The 17,492-nt window shown below is 48.0% G+C and overlaps 6 protein-coding genes across 6 annotated transcripts; 3 read left to right on the forward strand and 3 right to left on the reverse strand.

Moving 5' to 3' along the window:
- Positions 1-338: 338 nt before the first annotated feature.
- Positions 339-896, reverse strand: L228DRAFT_78998 (hypothetical protein). The gene has a single exon (XM_018336861.1). It carries the CDS (start codon positions 768-770, stop codon positions 450-452), a length of 321 nt encoding a protein of 106 aa, XP_018191123.1. The 5' UTR covers positions 771-896; the 3' UTR covers positions 339-449.
- Positions 897-3,529: 2,633 nt separating this feature from the next.
- On the reverse strand, positions 3,530-6,676 carry L228DRAFT_236649 (hypothetical protein; the record flags this gene model as incomplete). The annotated part of the gene is made up of 1 exon (XM_018330851.1): positions 3,530-6,676. The coding sequence occupies one exon, from the start codon at positions 6,674-6,676 to the stop codon at positions 3,530-3,532; it is 3,147 nt and encodes a 1,048-aa protein (XP_018191124.1).
- Positions 6,677-7,280: 604 nt separating this feature from the next.
- Positions 7,281-7,807, reverse strand: L228DRAFT_280802 (acetyltransferas-like protein; the record flags this gene model as incomplete). The annotated part of the gene is made up of 1 exon (XM_018335827.1): positions 7,281-7,807. The coding sequence occupies one exon, from the start codon at positions 7,805-7,807 to the stop codon at positions 7,295-7,297; it is 513 nt and encodes a 170-aa protein (XP_018191125.1). The 3' UTR covers positions 7,281-7,294.
- A 249-nt stretch (positions 7,808-8,056) lies between these two features.
- On the forward strand, positions 8,057-9,401 carry L228DRAFT_280803 (hypothetical protein). The gene is made up of 4 exons (XM_018335828.1): positions 8,057-8,332; positions 8,383-8,415; positions 8,514-8,909; positions 8,967-9,401. Exons 1-4 carry the CDS (start codon positions 8,097-8,099, stop codon positions 9,001-9,003), a joined length of 702 nt encoding a protein of 233 aa, XP_018191126.1. The 5' UTR covers positions 8,057-8,096; the 3' UTR covers positions 9,004-9,401.
- Positions 9,402-11,931: 2,530 nt separating this feature from the next.
- Positions 11,932-12,541, forward strand: L228DRAFT_244434 (hypothetical protein). The gene has a single exon (XM_018331924.1). It carries the CDS (start codon positions 12,017-12,019, stop codon positions 12,233-12,235), a length of 219 nt encoding a protein of 72 aa, XP_018191127.1. The 5' UTR covers positions 11,932-12,016; the 3' UTR covers positions 12,236-12,541.
- Positions 12,542-14,975: 2,434 nt separating this feature from the next.
- L228DRAFT_236652 (hypothetical protein) lies at positions 14,976-17,236 on the forward strand (the record flags this gene model as incomplete). Its single annotated transcript, XM_018330852.1, has 3 exons — positions 14,976-14,999; positions 15,088-15,358; positions 15,414-17,236. 3 exons carry the CDS (start codon positions 14,976-14,978, stop codon positions 17,234-17,236), a joined length of 2,118 nt encoding a protein of 705 aa, XP_018191128.1.
- Positions 17,237-17,492: the final 256 nt, after the last annotated feature.

Raw genomic sequence — 17,492 nt, forward strand, 5'->3', positions numbered from 1 at the left:
CTTTCCAAAAAAAAAAAAAAAAAAAAAAAAAAAAGGATAAAAGATAAAAGATAAAAAATGAAAAATGAAAAATAAAATAAACCAATAAAATAAACACAATAAAAAAGGTAAGCAAAAAAAGAGAGATTGAAATAAAAATCTAAAACACACACAATAACAGAAAGTAATTCTCAGATTTACTAGTGCTTGGTTCAATGCATAATGCGTCCTAGAATCTAGATAAACCATGAGTCTATGACCAATGCATGTTATCTAATATCTAATGCATGTTATGTACGCATGTTTTTCACCGCATACAGTGCATAGTAATACTTCTCTAAGGAATCAAGAGACGAAAAAAAAAAAAGAAAAAGAAAAGGAACATCGGGAATCAAGCCGAGAAAAAGAAATAAACAATGCTTGAAACCAAGGCTAAGGTATACTGAAAGGCAACGACGGGTTCTGTGGCACTATTCTTTCTTGTAAGGGGAATAATAAGTCCTTGGACTTGAACTAGGGAATATCTCAATTCTCATCTGGTCCCGCAGAACACTTTGTACGAGTGGCAGGCAGTCTCCAGTACGATCAGATATTTTGTGTGGTGGGTTGGCAACCAAGAACAATGTTCCATTGACTTTGGTTTTGAATACTGCTCCAGAAACCGTCTCAAAAGCTTCATGAAGCTTGACATTTTCTGCATTGGCACAAACTTGAAGAGATTTGCTTCTCTTCATTGTTGTTGGATTTTTTTTGCACAAATCTCCTTGGAAAGAATTGTAAGGTTGGTACATTTTTGACCAAGATTCAACAAAAAGTTGTTGACTTCAGAGCAGGAAGACATTCTGTTTCAATCACAGTCAATGAGCTCCCCTTTGTGGCGACAATGCCGCTTAACAGCTAATTCGATGGACCATTCTTCGAAACCAATAGTACCCGTATTGCCTGCTGCGAGGCAGTGACCAGATCTTCAGCGCTAATCCGGTCGCCATATCACCATGACGCGGTGCCCCCCTCCACCATAGGCCGCTTGATAATTGTGCTGTTCTATGCTTTATGCTTTGCCTGGTTGGCCAGTTGAATGTTCTTGTCGCAGGTTTTCTGGGTCCGCAAGTCCATTGGTAAATGCACCAGCCCTGGAAATGGCAAACGCTTTTCGGATCGAGCGAGGTGATAAGTTTTTGAGATGAAACTCATCAGCAGAATTGTTACTGGGGCAGGCGGAGAATTCCATCTCTGATTGTCCAGTCTGATGCAAATGCCGCGGATGATTTTGAGCAAGACCTCTACCCAGACTCGCCCACTTCTACCGCCCCCGGCGTCGCGTAAAAGGTAGTTTTTGCCGGTGCTGCGACTGCGACGGCGTCCGGGCCACCATATTGAAGAAGTGCTGGATGGCGGGTAGGAAAAGGGTCTCCTTGAACCCTTGTCTTGCAAATGATGCTTTTTTTGGTGTTCATTGTTACAGTGGGTGTCACGTTCTCTGCGAACCGCCGAACAGCGTTTCGTACGGATCTTCATAAGAAGACTGTTAACTAGTATCCGTCAGTACTTATTTCACTTCTCAGAGATACCTGCCATATCCGGAACACGGAATACAGATGACCAGCAAGATATAAACCCGGAAAAGGAAATGCTGACATACCGAAGACTTTGTATCTCAGACTGGTCGCTGCACAGGCACGTTAAACCGACTTGTGCATTCCGGTATAGTAACAAATCATTCTGGCAGTATTTTCTGAAACCACAACCCAGGCCACTCGATTAATGCCATGAAGCCCATAAACTCTTACACTTAGACTCCACGAAGGCCAATACATGGTACTAGCCCAACAATCGAGCTTTCGAGCTTTCGAGCTTTCGAGCTTTCGAGCTTTTCAGTTTCTTCGGGTCCCATCTTCTCTACTGCGAGATTCCAAGGGCTCTGACCTTGCAAAAGCACTACGTTAGAGGTATAGATATCATAACGACAATATTAGAATCGTATCCATCGACTGCTCGCGAAGTTGGGTAAATCCCGTAGACAAGCGGGCAGTAGTCTTTGTTATACACATTATTCTATATTCTTTTTTGTGTTGATAAGGTTATGCATATTACACAAGATGTTCTGCATATGTGTAGCCGTGTTGAGGTATTGAGGTCTCCCGTCCTGCCGGTCTGGAGAGGACGGGGTGGTTCTCCTTTATATATCCGATTTTATGTGGGAAATAGAACATAGTGGCATTGAATGAGGCAGCGTTGCAGCGAGTGACTGTGTAGCTGGGAATGATAGTGGGGAATAATAGTATTACTACTCCGTACAGTGAAGTTTACATCCAAATATTAACTACCTAAGGTACCTACCTTGCCTTACCTAGAGGTACAGCTCCTTGTTACAGCATCTCTCTCTCTCTCTCTCTCTCTCTCTCAAAAAGCCGTAGATGCGTGGTAGTATCAACTATCAGCACCCTGTCAAATGCTTCTGCACAAAAGATTCTGGATAAGAGAGCGAGCCAAAAACGCACATAGACGCTACTGGTTATAACTAACCTAGGGGGTTGCGGGTTGACAGCCGGACAGGCAAGTAATAACTAAACTATACCCGAGTGTGGACAGATTCTAAGCGACCGACTCTGCTCGCCGCAGGGCCGAGGCGCCGGCTTGGCCCGACGGCCCATTCCTTGACCAACGCCCGCCCCCCAAACCGCCGAACCTAAAATAAGTTCCTGCCTAACTCAATGTTCGGACCACCCACGTTTTCCGGTTCTCTGCTATTGGACAATAAACAATAAACAAACAATGACATTTATTTCCCAGTCTGTTTGTTTTTACTATGATACTGTCCCAAATTATAACCGCTGAACTCTATCTTCAGTTTCTGGCAGAATGGATTCCTTATGTAATTACATAGGCCGAACATTCACATGTGGAGAGCCACATGCCTACATTGTATACTGTCGGCACAACAACGCAACAGTGGAACGATGCTACAATGCAACAGGCAACAATGCTCCCTGATAATTGAAACTCAAGGCAATAGAAACCAAAGACAACAAGAAGTGTTTTGAATTTCGTTTTAGAATAAGATTTTCTGACTAATCGACTGCGTTACTTTCTATTTACCACAAAATACCTGTATATAATAAAAGAGGTTGACTGAGGTTGAGCAAACGAGACGCAGAAATAATGAAGACATCAAGACTATGGAATTTTGGGTCTAGACATGACTCGTAGAGATGAAGAAGCAGGCCAAAAGAAACTAAATAATTTTATAGAAAAAAAAAATGAATGCCATCGTCATGCATTTCTGAAGCAAAGACGCCTGAAGAAATGCCCAGGACAATGCCAATGCCAACATGAAAAACAGTGCCAGCAAGCATTATTACGGGTACGGCCAAAAAAGAAAAGTGTAATGATAAGCTCATGGGGGAATAAGAAAGAAAAAGAAAAGAAAAGAAAAGAAGAATCGTAAACATGACATGAGAAAGCGAAGAACGAGATGCGATGTAGATGCCATGGATGCATTGCGAGAAACACGCCTCATGCTGCATCTCAGACGCGGCAACGACACACTCTAAATAAATCTCACCGATCCGCTCTGACTCCCAAAAGCCCCGTCCTTCTCTGGCTGTTCCACGCTGACTGGTCTCTTGCCCTTATGATCGACCAATCTAAAGCGCTCCCCATTGGCGCCATTTGCCAGCGTAGAAAGAGGTCCTACATCCGCTCTATACCCGGAGAGTCTCTGCACGGGAACCACGACAGAAGGGACTTCGATCCGGGGCCTCTCGTTCTCTCCGTACTCGATTATGTTGCCATCGCTGTCGCGGCCCACATGGTCATAGTGGACACGGGGTGGGGGATCTAGTCGGGTTAATCGACCAAACTCTTGATTGAGCCGGTCTAGTCCCTGATGATCCCGATCGACATGATACCACTGTGCGCGGCCATCTTCACCGAGAATGTCGACGTAGGTGCTTCCATCCTCGACATGAGATGCGTCTGACGAGGCCGAAGACTCTGCTGCAGATTCGAATTTGCGACTACTCTGCATGCTAGAAGATGTCGGCATCCGCCGTAATCGGGCCATGTGATCTGCATAGCGCTGACTTGCACTTCGCCGAGATGTCCGGAGCGGGTTCGGCCGTGTCATAATTCGTGCAGGCACTTCAACAAGATCTTCGGGTTGAGAGTAAATAGATTCTGAACGGACAGTGTCTCGACGATTAAGATTAAGGTCGGCTGAATTGCCTTTGCTCGCCTGCGTCAGTGCGACGAGAGAGAATGGAGGCAAAGAAGACTGCCGTCTACGCTGGGCTGCAATCGATGAAGACCGTGAGTACATGGATGTGCGAGAGGACACGCCGCCGAACCAAGGTGACGCAGTGCTTCGCTTCTTGATGTATTCTTGGCGGAGGGCGTTGAGGGAGAGACGAGACTCTGGAGGAGGACTGTTGATGGCGCGAATAGATTTTCGTTGCCATTTTGGTTGCGTCTTGTTGTTGTTGGAGCCAGATTTGTCTTTGGGGGGAAGAGGGAAATCATCCAGCATGTCTGTGCCCTCGGTCTGGCCGCTGACGTCGCTGAGTGTTTCCCACAAACTACTGCTTGCCGGCTTATGCCAGAGGCGATCGACAATGCTGCGGCTCGGAGGAGAATAAACGCTAGAACCGTGACCCATTCCACTCATGGGCCGATTGACGGGCAGACCGGGCCCCCCAGATTGCCGGTTTGACTTTCTAGAGGCTTTGGAGAGTCGTTTTTGAGACCGTGAGGGTTTTACCATGGTACTCGACGGATCAAAGACAACCACAGTCGGGGAATGAAGGGCAGAATCAGGAGGAGCGGACGTCGCGGGCGTCGTATCGACTGTGTTCGGAACAACAAACGGCGTCGCTGACCGGTTCGCGGCAATCGAAAAGTCTGGGCGAGAAGCAGTGTCTACGGGAACAATGTCCTTATCCACGCTAATTGTTTTTATTCCACGTGCCCTTTGCGAAAGGCTGATGCTTGACTCAAATATTGCACTCAAGGAAAGGCGCGGTGGACGGGATGTTGTTCTGTGGAGGCTCTTCTCGAAATTCAGATCATCCTCTTCATCCCATGGATCGTCATCCGGTACCCTGGGATGCGAAGAATCAACTATGGCTGTTGGGGGAGAGCTTGGCCGGGGTCCCTTCTCTACCGGTGCGGCCTTGGCTTTGGCCTTGGCCTTCTTCTTTCGCCTTGATCGTAAGCATCCGAGGCAAATAGCAAGAGCGCCGATCAGAGCCAGAAGTGGAACAGCTATAGCGACCGCTATTATTCCCTTCTTATGATCGTCAGAAGACTCGGTGAGAGGTCCGGCAGCTGGAGACGTGGTTGAATCGTGTCCACTAAATGCTTGCGAGCTGCCATTGGAGCTTGGAGTAGGAGTATACGTAGTGCTAGTGCTGACGACAGGAGTTGAAGAGATTGCGACCACGGCCTTGTGGATTGCCAACTGGAGTGTCTGCGAACTTGTTTGGTGGGTGGTATCAGAAGACACGGTCATGTTTGCAGGGATGACACCGGGTTGAAGGTTGTCTGGCACTTGTCCTTCGATCGTCAATGTCGATTCATCAAGTTTCAGCCATGAGCCAGCGGAGCCAAAGTCAATATTGACGGCAACATTTGATGTTGAAACCAAGTACCGATTGAGTGGATAGCTAAAATTTTTTCCGAGGGTCAAATTCAAGGTCGGAATCGTGCCATTGATGAGAGGCTCCATCAAGACCAAGTTCACCGTCGTAGTTGTATAATCATTGTATGAATCCAATGCCGCTATTGTCACGTTTTGGGACTGCACATTCGACGGCGGAGTTCCCGTAATGTGAAATGTTTGGGTGTCAACTTTGAGCCAAGTGGGACCGTCTACTGTAACCTGCTCAAGGTCTTGTGCAGGAATTGGTTTTCCATCTAAGAGCAGCTGGTTCTCAAGGCCCTGAAAATCGATCGGATCGTTGGCGCTGATGCTAATGTCCCACGACGACTTTGAGAAAATAAGTTCATGAGCGCCCATAACGATTGTGAAGTATGCTACAGCCCCGGCAAACCCTGGTATATCAGACGCAATCAATTGGATATCGAGATGCTGCGGAGGCGTCTCCAACGACGTCAATGGAGGCGTCGTTCCAGAATATCGTAGATTTCCTCCATCAAAACTGATCCATGATGGCAAAGGAGTGTTGTTCATACAGATGGAATAATAAGACAACGGCCTGCCGGCATCCAAAAAGGTCTCGTTGGAGAAACTGAAGTCGAACCCATCTGAAGGATATATCAGAAGACTTGTCGGATCTGAAGTATTCCCAAGCGAGGGAAGCTGCTCGGCCAACGGAATGGCCACGACTGGAGGAGTCTCATTCGAGACAATGAATGTTGTATCTGACTCGGCGGAGCCTGTAGAGTCGGCCGCCCATACTTGGAACAAGGTCGATCCGGCATCAGCAGCGCTTGGTGTCCCAGAGAACGTCCTAGTCTCGCTGTCGAGTTGCAGCCATAATGGTGCATTGGCCAATGTATAACTCAGCTGGTCAGTTCCATCCGAAAGAAAAGTCGAAGAAGAAAAGGTAAAGTTGTACGGTTTCCCAACGTATGCTAATGGAGGCAATTGAGCGTTGATCGGCAGAGCTAATTGAGGCAAAGCTTGGACGGCGGTGAGAAAGACAATGGCAAGCGCAAGACATGTCTTCAGAGCCATATTGCCGGCGGGAATCGGTTGACGCCTGGTCGTCGCAGCTCCCAGAGCCAGCGGATATTCGACGCCTTCAATCTTCGCTGGAGCATACAAACGAGCGGAGTCTGCTGAAGAGATGAAAGATTTGCCTGGAGGTTTCCAACGTCGACGAGGAGGCTCCCGCCTCCTAGAAGTCACCATCGTGCCTCGAAAAGGGCCGACAGTGGAGCCCAAAGGCCCACTGTCTTGGGCAAGGCACTGGAAGGAGGCCATGAAGCTGAAAGGGACGCGAGCTCGTCGCGCAACCCTTGCGTAGGCAGGACACTATACACCCCCAGCCAACCCTTTGAAGGAGTTGAGGTCTAAAAACTACCTTCATGTTTACAGTGACGAGGCTGGTGTTGAGAGACTGTGTTATTCCCTTTACCCCAGGAGTTGACGAAGAATGTGACCCTGCAAGGGGGAGCATGTGCTTATGGCTGTCGAAGGGTGCAAGTGCCCTTCTTTTCGCAGGAATTTTCCAATAAATGTACCCTTCTTCCCAGCAAAGCAGCCTGGGCGAAAAGAAACCAAAGGTAAATCCATTTTGCTCGTGGACCATATCCCGTCATTGCTGCTCGTGAGGTCCCCAGGTAGACACGCTTAAGGGTTGTCGTCTAGGGCAGAGACCATGCTCAACGCTGCCCTGCCCGGAGCATAATAGTCCTCCACACGGCCGACTTGTTCGAAACCGCAGGAGGCGTAAAGAAGACAAGCCGGCTCACGGTCTTCGTCAACCCATAACTTGATACTTTCACAACCTTGTCCGCCAAGGTCGTCTTGGAGCTTGCAAATCATCCATTTAGCAATGCCGTGCCTTCGGTACTGCTCAAGCACACAGACCTTATGGAGGAACGTGACTTTCTTCAGACACGCACAGACAATGTAAGCAACGAGCTGCACCTCGTTTTTGAGGTCAATGACGGCACAGTAAAGATGAGTATTCCTCCTCTTTAGCTCGGTATCAAAGTCCATTGCCTCCTTGCGAGGAAATGTTCTTTTCTCTGCCCGCTTCACTGCATCAAGGACTCTCCATCGTTCACTCCCACTCAAAGACGCAATAGTCATCAACTGGACATTTTGCCCTTGGAACACGCAAGAATTTGATATGCTCATACTGAAGCGGCTCTCCGTAAATGTTCGCAAGCTGTTGTGATTATTTTACCCGTCAAGGACTCCTCTGCTCACCCCTGCCACCTTTCAATCCATAAAAGTATCGCAGAAGTATTGGAGATGAAGATTCGCTACGAGTCCAGCCCAAATACATGCGGTACGGGTACTTCGCGGACCCCTGCCGAGACAAGTTAACCCCCGGTATCTTATCGACGACCCCCCCTAAACGTGGCCATTTTGCTCCTCTCGATATACTTTTCCAGGCCCTAGCTACCTTAAGCATTGAGCGACAATGGACAGCGACGACGAGAGAGACCCCGTGTTTGCGATCAGCGACGACCTCGTCGCCGTTCCGAGTTACAAGGCTGCGGCAACATCGGCATTAGACTTTGGTGGTCTTCTCACCAAACCATTGACGCTACATGAGGACTTGAAAGAAGGCTGCGGCGGCCAACTGTGGCCTGCTGGCATGGTCCTAGGGACTTACCTACTAAGGCTTCACAGGGAAAAGCTCCGGGGAAAGACAATGTTTGTAGTCTCCAGTTGTTCCAAAGGACACGCTTGCTAATTTTTCACAGCGTTGAATTAGGAGCTGGCGGCGGCTTAGTTGGGTATGTATGGTACTTTTACTTGTTTCGGATTCGGTGGTCATTTTTACATTCAATATTTCGCCTTGAATTTCAGACACTAAGAGAGTATTTGCGTACAGACTGGCCGTTGCCCTTGGTTGTCCACTCGATCATCCGTTATACATCACCGACCAAGCGCCTCTACTGTCATTGATGGAGAAAAATATCGCGCTGAACAACTTGGAAGGACGCGTTAAGCCGGCAATACTCGACTGGGGATGTCCTGTGCCTCCAGAAGTCCCGGCTCAGCCGGATATTATACTGGCGGCGGATTGCGTGTACTTCGAGCCTGCATTTCCGCTTCTTCAGAAGACCTTGGTTGATATGATTGGGGATAATACTGTCGTTTATTTCTGCTTTAAGCGGAGACGAAGAGCCGACGTGCAGTTCATGAAAGTAGCCAAGAAGCTCTTCAAAGTTGAGACGATAGGAGATGACCCGGATGCAGAAACATACCGCCGTGAAAACATCCAGCTGTAAGTAGATGTTGCTTCCTGCGCTTCTTTGGGCTGTGTGTGCTAATACTCTTTCAGTTGTACATTGAGGAAGAAACAAGCACACGTGCAATGAGGCTGCCTAGCCTACACCGACTTTCTCGGTCTTTCATTAAAGCGAGATGAGGCTTATCCAGACGAGCAGCCCATTTCAAGGCAACAGCGCACGGGAGCCTAGACAAGACCACCTCGTGAGCGACTCCATTGACACTGAATGGTAGCAGACATTAGGCGCCGTGGCGTCCACACTCAAACGTCACCCTATTGGTTCCACCTGACAATCTCGCCGTAAGTTCACCTCCCTTTTATGACATCTGCATTCAGGCTCGGAACGAACTTCATCAAGCATATCTATATATTAGCTCTATTATTGAGTTCTGAAAGCCCCCGCGGGCGAGATCCTTGCAGACTAAGGAGGTTTCTTTACAATTACCCAACATATATCATGTAGAAAGTATGAATAAATGCTCATTGCCACTTTAACAGCCTGTGTCGCACGACCAAGAAGATATTGATAGGAAGTAATCTGTTGAATGGATTTAGCGGCTTCTCCATCAGCCATGAACGGCTTCCCTAAATGATGCCGCTGTCCAATATTTGGCCGTAGGCTGGCGAAATCGTAAGAGGGTTATCGCTTATCCTGAAGGTAATAGTCGACAGTAATAGCCCAAATTGTAGAATATGTCTTCAGGCGAACCATCCAGACAGCATTATCCTAATTGACTTACACAAAGGATTTTCGTAATCCCACAAGCGCCAGACGCAGTGCACATGTGATTATGAAACGAGAGTAAGAAGGCCGGTCAAAATATGGATGATATGACTTATGCACGTTCCGAGGCACGCCAAGACAATGACGATAGAATGGTGCCGTAAGATCGCGGGGGTCGCAGATCTCTTCGACCAAGTGGAGAAGGCTCTATTCTCATATTGGGCCAAGCTCTGTCCTGTCATTCGTGCCGGAATTATTGCAGCATTAGACCGGAGGTGGTTGGCATCATGGATGAGCTATACTTCAGGGTTCAACTAGTTTGCAATGACTCGCTGATGTGTCATCAATATGACAACTGGTATAGAACCATCGAATTAAAAGGAAGTACTAACAGGATATGACTCGTGCACGAAACACGCATGACAAATATGACCGTCGAACGGGGACGCTGAAGGAGTCCCCTTTTCATTTGCTGGCGGAAACCAAAGGCCAAAAGCGTAAGTGTGAAGATTTTCGCTGCACATATACACATAGGAGACTGGTATACCAGAGATCGAGGCTGCAGAAGTATCTTTTTCCCTTTGAGAACATCTCAGAATGGCCTAAGGAATCCGTATGTTTTGAAGTGTATCCTTGACTGTGAATGTTGCCCTTAATATATTCAAATCATTCCAAATATAAAATAAACAAGATTGCTGATTTGACCTTCTCCCGAGCCCCCAAGGGATGATGAAAATCTCGAACAAGGGGCTCTGATCAACAGTCGAAAATGAAAACTTCATCATTTTTCCTGCTCGCTACGTCACTCCTCCCAAAGTGTCAAGATTGTAATGGTCGCAGAAAGCGGAATTGGATTCCGCTCAGAGAGCGCATTCAGACAATATTGTTTTGATTGCCAGAAAAAGGATGAGCACGAGTTTCTCCGAACGACCATGTCTTAGGAGTCATTTAGCGGAGATGCAGCCTCAGCTGATGCATACACTGAGGATTCGCGGAAACCGTCTGGCACGGGGGCCCAAATTCGCTGTACAACGCGTCGACCCTACATAATTGCTGGCTGAAATGCAGTTCTCCTCCTACAGAGAGGATTTCATGCGGCGCCATGCAGGATTTGTCGTCCCGAGCGTTATTTCCAACAAAGGCCGAAGCATTGACCAAAATTAAACGGGCGATGAAGTTTGATTGCGTCAAACGTGGAATAAAGAAATGGAAAAGAACCGGGCCGGTAAGCTGTGCGACGTAGCTTCGTGCATAATGTAGTAGGGGTAGGCCAGGGTAGCATTTGAGAGAGTTATGATTACTACTGGCGTGAGTTTCTGTAACAAATTCTGGATATGGAGAGCAGCCGCAAAGGCTCCATTGGGTAATGAAAAGACATGGCCTATCATGTCGGATGAACGGAAGGAGGCCGAGGAGCCGCTTTTATTCGCATGTGCTCCACACTGCGCGATGCAGTGGCGCCTGCAATAGAGAACCCCGAATGTTTGCCTTGTCCGCCTTGCCCGGCTGGCAAATGTGACATGGTCTCTGATTCGAAGAGCTCCGCCGCACCCTAAGAGACGGCAGGCTGACGAGGTGTATGACAATCTCCGAATGCCAAATGAGGCTAGAGGTTAGGAGCTGTCAAGATTCAAGCCAACGGTCTCTGGTATGCAAGAAACAAAAAAAAAGCCACATCTTGAGGAAAATAGGGCCAGACAATCATGGGATTTGGAGAGGCCGGCGATTAATTCCGTATTTAACCTGCATTAAGCTGACTCTACCCAATGGCTCGTCAAATTGACGAGATTGTGTTCTTCCAGCCTATGGCTTCGCTCTAGACAGAGACTATAAGCAGCTTTGCCCGCTGCGAAAGTTGTTTGATAGAGAGAGGACTTAACGGTTTATTTGATCGGCGAAGGGCGCGAGGATTTCGACGATACCCCAGTTCTCCGTGTGGCTGCATCTTCTTGCAGACCACTTGAGAGAGTAATCGCAGGGCGAAGCTTGGTTAGTAGTGAACAGGAATGAAGAAGAAAAGGGAAACTGTTTCGAAGTCGGGACCAACTCGGCGGTTTTCCCGGTGAGGTGACCGCAAATGCAGCTAGACCCAACGACTATTGCTCCCCGACGTAAGAGAATATCGACCGGGGGGATATTCAGTCATACTGGACTGATTTTTAATGTAGGAAACTTTCCTGGATAATAGCATTAATAATCATCTTCAAATATGATTCAAGCATAAGTTGCAAGGCATCTGCACGTCACTCCTTGGAGTCGGTGGATCGTGATACCAGGGAAAGGCAAGCACTTCCTTCATCAATTCTGAGCGACTCGACGGAGAATTCCAGAGCCTAACACTAGGGCCGTACGGCCGGCGACTCCCTCTTGTTCTCTCATGCTCAGAAATGGGCCGATCCTAAACATCGCGATATCACTTGTACAATGTTCCAATTCCGCACAGTACCCTGCAGCATCCCTATACCCCACCGCTGTAGTACATATGAATCCCGTTTCAGCCGGAATACACCTTGCCAAAATTCATCGGCGCGATCTATGCATAAAATTGCAACGAGGACTGAGCATGCAAGATGATGCAGAAGTCGAAGAAGGATGATCGTCCGAGGTGGTTGCGGCAGTTTCTAGTTAGCCTTTGGTGGTGATCGATAGCGCGGAAGCTAAGCCAAAGAGTGGAGGTTGGAACCATGGGATGTTTCGGCTTACCGAGAGATTAGGGGCATTTAGGAAAAAAGATGGATATCTGTATCGGAGTACGAGTACCTTTGTACGGAGTAATGGCCCTGGGATTGATATTGGGTGATATTTTAGAATCGACTTGGGGGAACACTACCTAAGGGACACAGGGATTCTTTGCTTGCTATGACGAAGCAAACGAAAAAGTAATACAGTAATAGTGGACGGTGCCGTGAACCACCGTGCTTTCCAGTTAACTAAATTTCAACTAACGGATCGGGGAGGATGACAGCGGTTCGTCCCTAAACTACTGTTAGTTAGTTAATTCGGTAGCTGAAATGTCGAACAAGGAGCCCGATTACAAGCTAACTTATAGGACAGGTTCCCCACTACGACTAGTTACCAATAAGCAGAAAACGCAATGAATATCCCCATCTCTTGAGGTGCAGCATTAAAAGACCCCTACAGATGATAATCCCAAGCGGAAATCAAGTAGTTATCGTTGCCTCGGTCGTCTGCCACCTTCCGCCACTGGACCCATGCGAACCGGAGGGAATCCAATGATCAACGCCAGGAGCAGGGTTTGAACCGGGCTCTGCCGTATCGGATTCTACTGGCTTTTTCTGCAGGGCCCAGGCTTCCGCGGGGCCGATTATTTCCAGACGCCTTCCTACTGCCTGGTCACCCACGGCTCATCGCTCTCAACTATGATACCCATTTGGATAACGTACACTAGGCAAATTACGTCCCACCTGTTAAGGTCACGTTACATAATCGCTCTCCCTTCTCCTTACGTACAGAGTACAAAGGTAAGTTCGAGTTCAAAAAGAGAAACCAACATGGGTAGACTCCATCGACCCCACGTCTCTATGCCGGTCGGTTTGATGTGATTTGATAACAATTATAAGGGGAAGAAAACCATAGCGCCATGGTTGAGGAAAAGGTGAAGGTAACGTACAGAGTAGGCAACCGGTCCTTCAAACGCCACGATGCTCCCAATTCATGTGGATACTTAAGCTACTAAACGTATATTTTTGCAGCGCTCACTGCAATAGTCACGTTATACCCAGCAATATTGTCGTCGCCCATGAACCATGCCAGGGTCCTTTCCAGCCTTTCCCAATTTAACGCTGGAAAAGATGCGCGGCACCCCCGTAGTGATAACGATGAAGCCCGTCGTTGCCTAGCCCGAGCCGAAGGAGAGACAAGCATTCTAACTAAGCGACGGCGCACTGCGCCAAAAGCTGTCCCTGGAGCAGTTACGAAAATGACCTTTTCCGATCTCTATGGAGTTGTCGGCCGCCGCGATATCGAACCATTAAAAGACGCTGCCTTCTCAGCCCAACAAGCTCTTCCTTGAACATCGTCTTCCAACTGTATTTGATTTGAGCAGAACAGCGACCCGGAACGCCACCTACACGCTTACCAGTGGGATTCTAGCCCGAAGACTCCGTCACACAGCCGCCAGCACCATCCAGGCGCAAACGGGCGGAAGCTAGGCAGGCGGTGTCTCGCACGACGAGATGGTGTTTGGGCGACGGAGGTGACTTCATCTGGGACACTCATCCAACCCACTTCTTTCAACCACCCCCACCACACGCTTCCGTTCACATCCAAATCTGTCCTCCCCATCCTCCATTCCTTTGTTCTGATTGACAAAAGCTCCTGGCTCATTGTTGCGCCCTTTGTGGCTGGGCGCTCAAAGACCGCTTCTAGAGCGTGCTCGTCCTCTCGTGCTCCCAAGCTCGTGCAGAGAGCATCGGGCGGGATCTCTTCCGAGAGGAGCGGATCAATCTCTTGCTCCCTGTCAGGGTGACGTCCGTAGCCATTCGCTCTGCTGGATCAAGGCACTGAAACCCAAAGGTGAGTAGAAGCCCTGTCAAATGATTGTGTTAGCCTGTGTCATCGCCGTCTCAGGCTCTGGGGCAACCCGTCTTTTTACGGCGGTGTCTCTCTATGCCGTGTACTGCCTACAGGGTGAAATGTTTATCTCGGAGAAAATCTCCTCCTATTTCTCTTTAAATGTAGAGAGCGAGTATGATATATTGTGGTTTTTCCATCTTCCATATTCAATATCCCCAAAAGAAAAGACCTACACCATCAACGCATCGAACTGTATCTTGTATCCCTTTTCAATTCAAAGATATCCTTGAGCAGAGGTTTTTTTTTTAGCCTGGGCCCTATCTATAAAGATAAAATCAAATATGGCTGGTGGTGCAACTATGAATTCAACTTCTAACGGCGCTCTCACAGTTAAACAGGCGTTGGAACTGGTGCGAGATACTAGCGGGCCTCCTGATCCATCTGCGACCAGCTTCTTGGAACAAACTATTGGTAGGATCTGGGAGGCGTTGCAAAGGGCCCCGGATACGTACGACCTGAACGCGGACGAGTTTGCCGTTTATAATTATTTTCGAGAGCGATTTCGTGGGACTGAAGTTGACAAGAAAGTGGTGGAACGCTTCTGGAATCGGCATCGAGGAGCTTGATAATTTGATTAAGGCATTCTGTCCGAGACGCACATCCTACTGTTCACACTGGTCGCTCGTTCCTGCCTGTTTTGGCCATCTTTCTCAATCAGTTATTCCGTACTTGGTGTGGGAAGCGGCTTTCCCTTTCCTGTCGTTAATTGCAGGGTTTGACCTCCTCTTCCACCGTTCATCATGCCGCTCATTGTCATGTCTCAGGTAAGGCTTCCCATCTTTTGCTTCAGCCACCTCTTGGCACTTTCTCCTCTTACAGGACGAGCGTCCCTTTCTGATTAAAGATGCGTAGGCTCGAGCAATCTCATTTTTTCATCCTGGATTGAGGTTCCTCTGTTGCCTGCTTTTCTGCTTCTCTAATGTCGTTGCTCGAAATTTCAAAGCACCTTCCGGTCGTTCTTTCACGTCTGCTTTCAAAGGCGAGGGTGAAGTTCAGGCATCTCTTCTCGATGTCTTCGAGGTTCATCAGCCAGTATTGAATACCTCAAATGGGACTTTCAGTAGCGTGGAACAAGTTTTGATGAATCATTCTTTTGGCTTCAGCTACGGGCACCCCTTTATTGGTTTGTTGCACTTCCCTTCCCAACAGTCGCGCTCATTCGATCTAACCCACTTTAGGAATTTACAACCCACCCTCACACAACTTTAGTCATGTTGTTTTCAACTTGACCGTGGTCTCAGCGGGACGCCAGTTTGATCGACTTGGAATATTGTACTTTGGGGATGTGGAAATTTTTCGAACGTCGACAGCTGAGCCCACGGTGGATGGAATTAAGTGGACATACTTGAAAGATATGACTCCTTATCTGAGTCTGTTCAAATCTTCTCAAAAGACAATCTTTGACCTTGGAAATCTTATTGACAACACGTATACTGGAGCGTTCAATGCCACCTTGACTGCATTATTTTTGAATGAAACTGATGGCCATTATACCCCTGCAGACCTGGTTGTGCCCGTATCTGCGCGATTGTCGTCCTCCAATCGGCCAAGCGCATTTTCATTACCGGGGCAGAATGCCAGCAACTCGATTGCCATTCCGCAGAATAGTCGTCGTGCCGTCTTTACAATTGCTGCTTGTGGTCAAGCGGATGAAGAGTTTTGGTATACCAATGTCCTAGACTCTGACACGTTGAGCTTCCCATCTTCTGGAGCCCTACTAGGCCACTCGCCATTTCGTGAAGTGCAAGTCTACATTGACGGTTTGCTGGCTGGAGTCCAATGGCCATTCCCAGTAGTGTTTACTGGAGGAATAGCCCCTGGATTTTGGCGCCCTATTGTGGGTATCCACGCATTTGACCTTCCAGAACACGAAATTGACATCACCCCTTGGCTTCCTTTTCTCCGTGACGGTGCTGAGCATACTTTTGAAATTCGCGTTGCTGGTTTAAGCGCAGGCAGTGATAACAAGCTCTCAATATCATCACCCGTAGGCAACTACTGGGTCGTGACTGGGAAATTGTTCATCTGGCTAGATGACTCGGACAATGATGCAAGCAATGGTTCTTTACCTGAGGTCATTGCACCCACGCCACAGATTGACGTTGAGTCATGGATACAAACGTTTCCAAATGGAACAAACAAGACTCTTTCATATTCTGTTAACGTGAAGAGACATATTCTCGTGTCGTCTCTGCAGAGCTCTCCTATGGAGCAGCAGCGCGCAGCAAGTTGGAGCCAATCTCTGACCTTTTCCAACAATGGAAGCATCTATGACAATGGAAATACGCAGGACATGTCTATGCTGACCACAGGAACTGACGTGTCTCCCCTCGGACTCTACGCCAAACGATACCAATATCCCTTGTCTGTCAACTCAACCTTTGACATCGGCCCAAACAATTCCCTTTCCATTGGCGCTCGTCTCGACCGCGGGCTAGACGTAAAGACATTTGCCACGGCTGCCTCGTCGTTCCCCTTTGAGCTTGGTACTATAGGTACTACCATTAACAGCGACGTTTCTGGGGCAGCAGGCACATCCCTTTGGCCATACGGATGGACGCAGCTTCTCACAAGACAGAACGGGACTGCGCACTATCTCTCCCTGCCTGGCCGGAAGACTTCGTACAGCTGGGGTACAACAGAACAGGCTTACTCGTTCAAGTCTGTTGACAATTTCTTCACCCCTCTACTCTCATCACCTGCGCTCCCATTATCCAATATTGCAAATGACCTCCTGATGGTGCCCCTCGGAGCAAACGGCGATGCCAACGTCGACAACGGTTCCGATCTCGACCCTGACCTCGACTCGGTTCCTCAAACATACAGATATGACCGCCATGTCATTGCTTCCAATGGAAAAGTGATCGAAGATGAAGAGACGATTAATGGCCAGACAACAGTTCAGTATTCTGCGCCCCCGGGACGTATTGGAGCCGCTAATGTCGATGAATTTGCTGACGAGGATGTGAACAAGTTGCTTGGCCGGGGGCGCAGTTGTTAGCCGGGTCTTGTCGTGATGTTGTCATTTGTCATTCATATATTCATCTTTAGTCATTCGCATTTTGGTCATTAATATCTTGGTCATTATCTTTTAGTCTTTCATCTCTCAGGCATTCAACTTTTGTGATTCACATTTCGGTTATTCATCTTTTAGTCGTTTATCAAATAGCAAGTAGATATAGTTACTATAAATAGATTAATAGATATCCTGGTATTAAAAGTAATTTCCGTACATTTCGTACGTTATATATTTTCCA

Source organism: Xylona heveae (assembly GCF_001619985.1).
Source record: "Xylona heveae TC161 unplaced genomic scaffold L228scaffold_2, whole genome shotgun sequence".
Taxonomy (NCBI): domain Eukaryota; kingdom Fungi; phylum Ascomycota; class Xylonomycetes; order Xylonales; family Xylonaceae; genus Xylona; species Xylona heveae.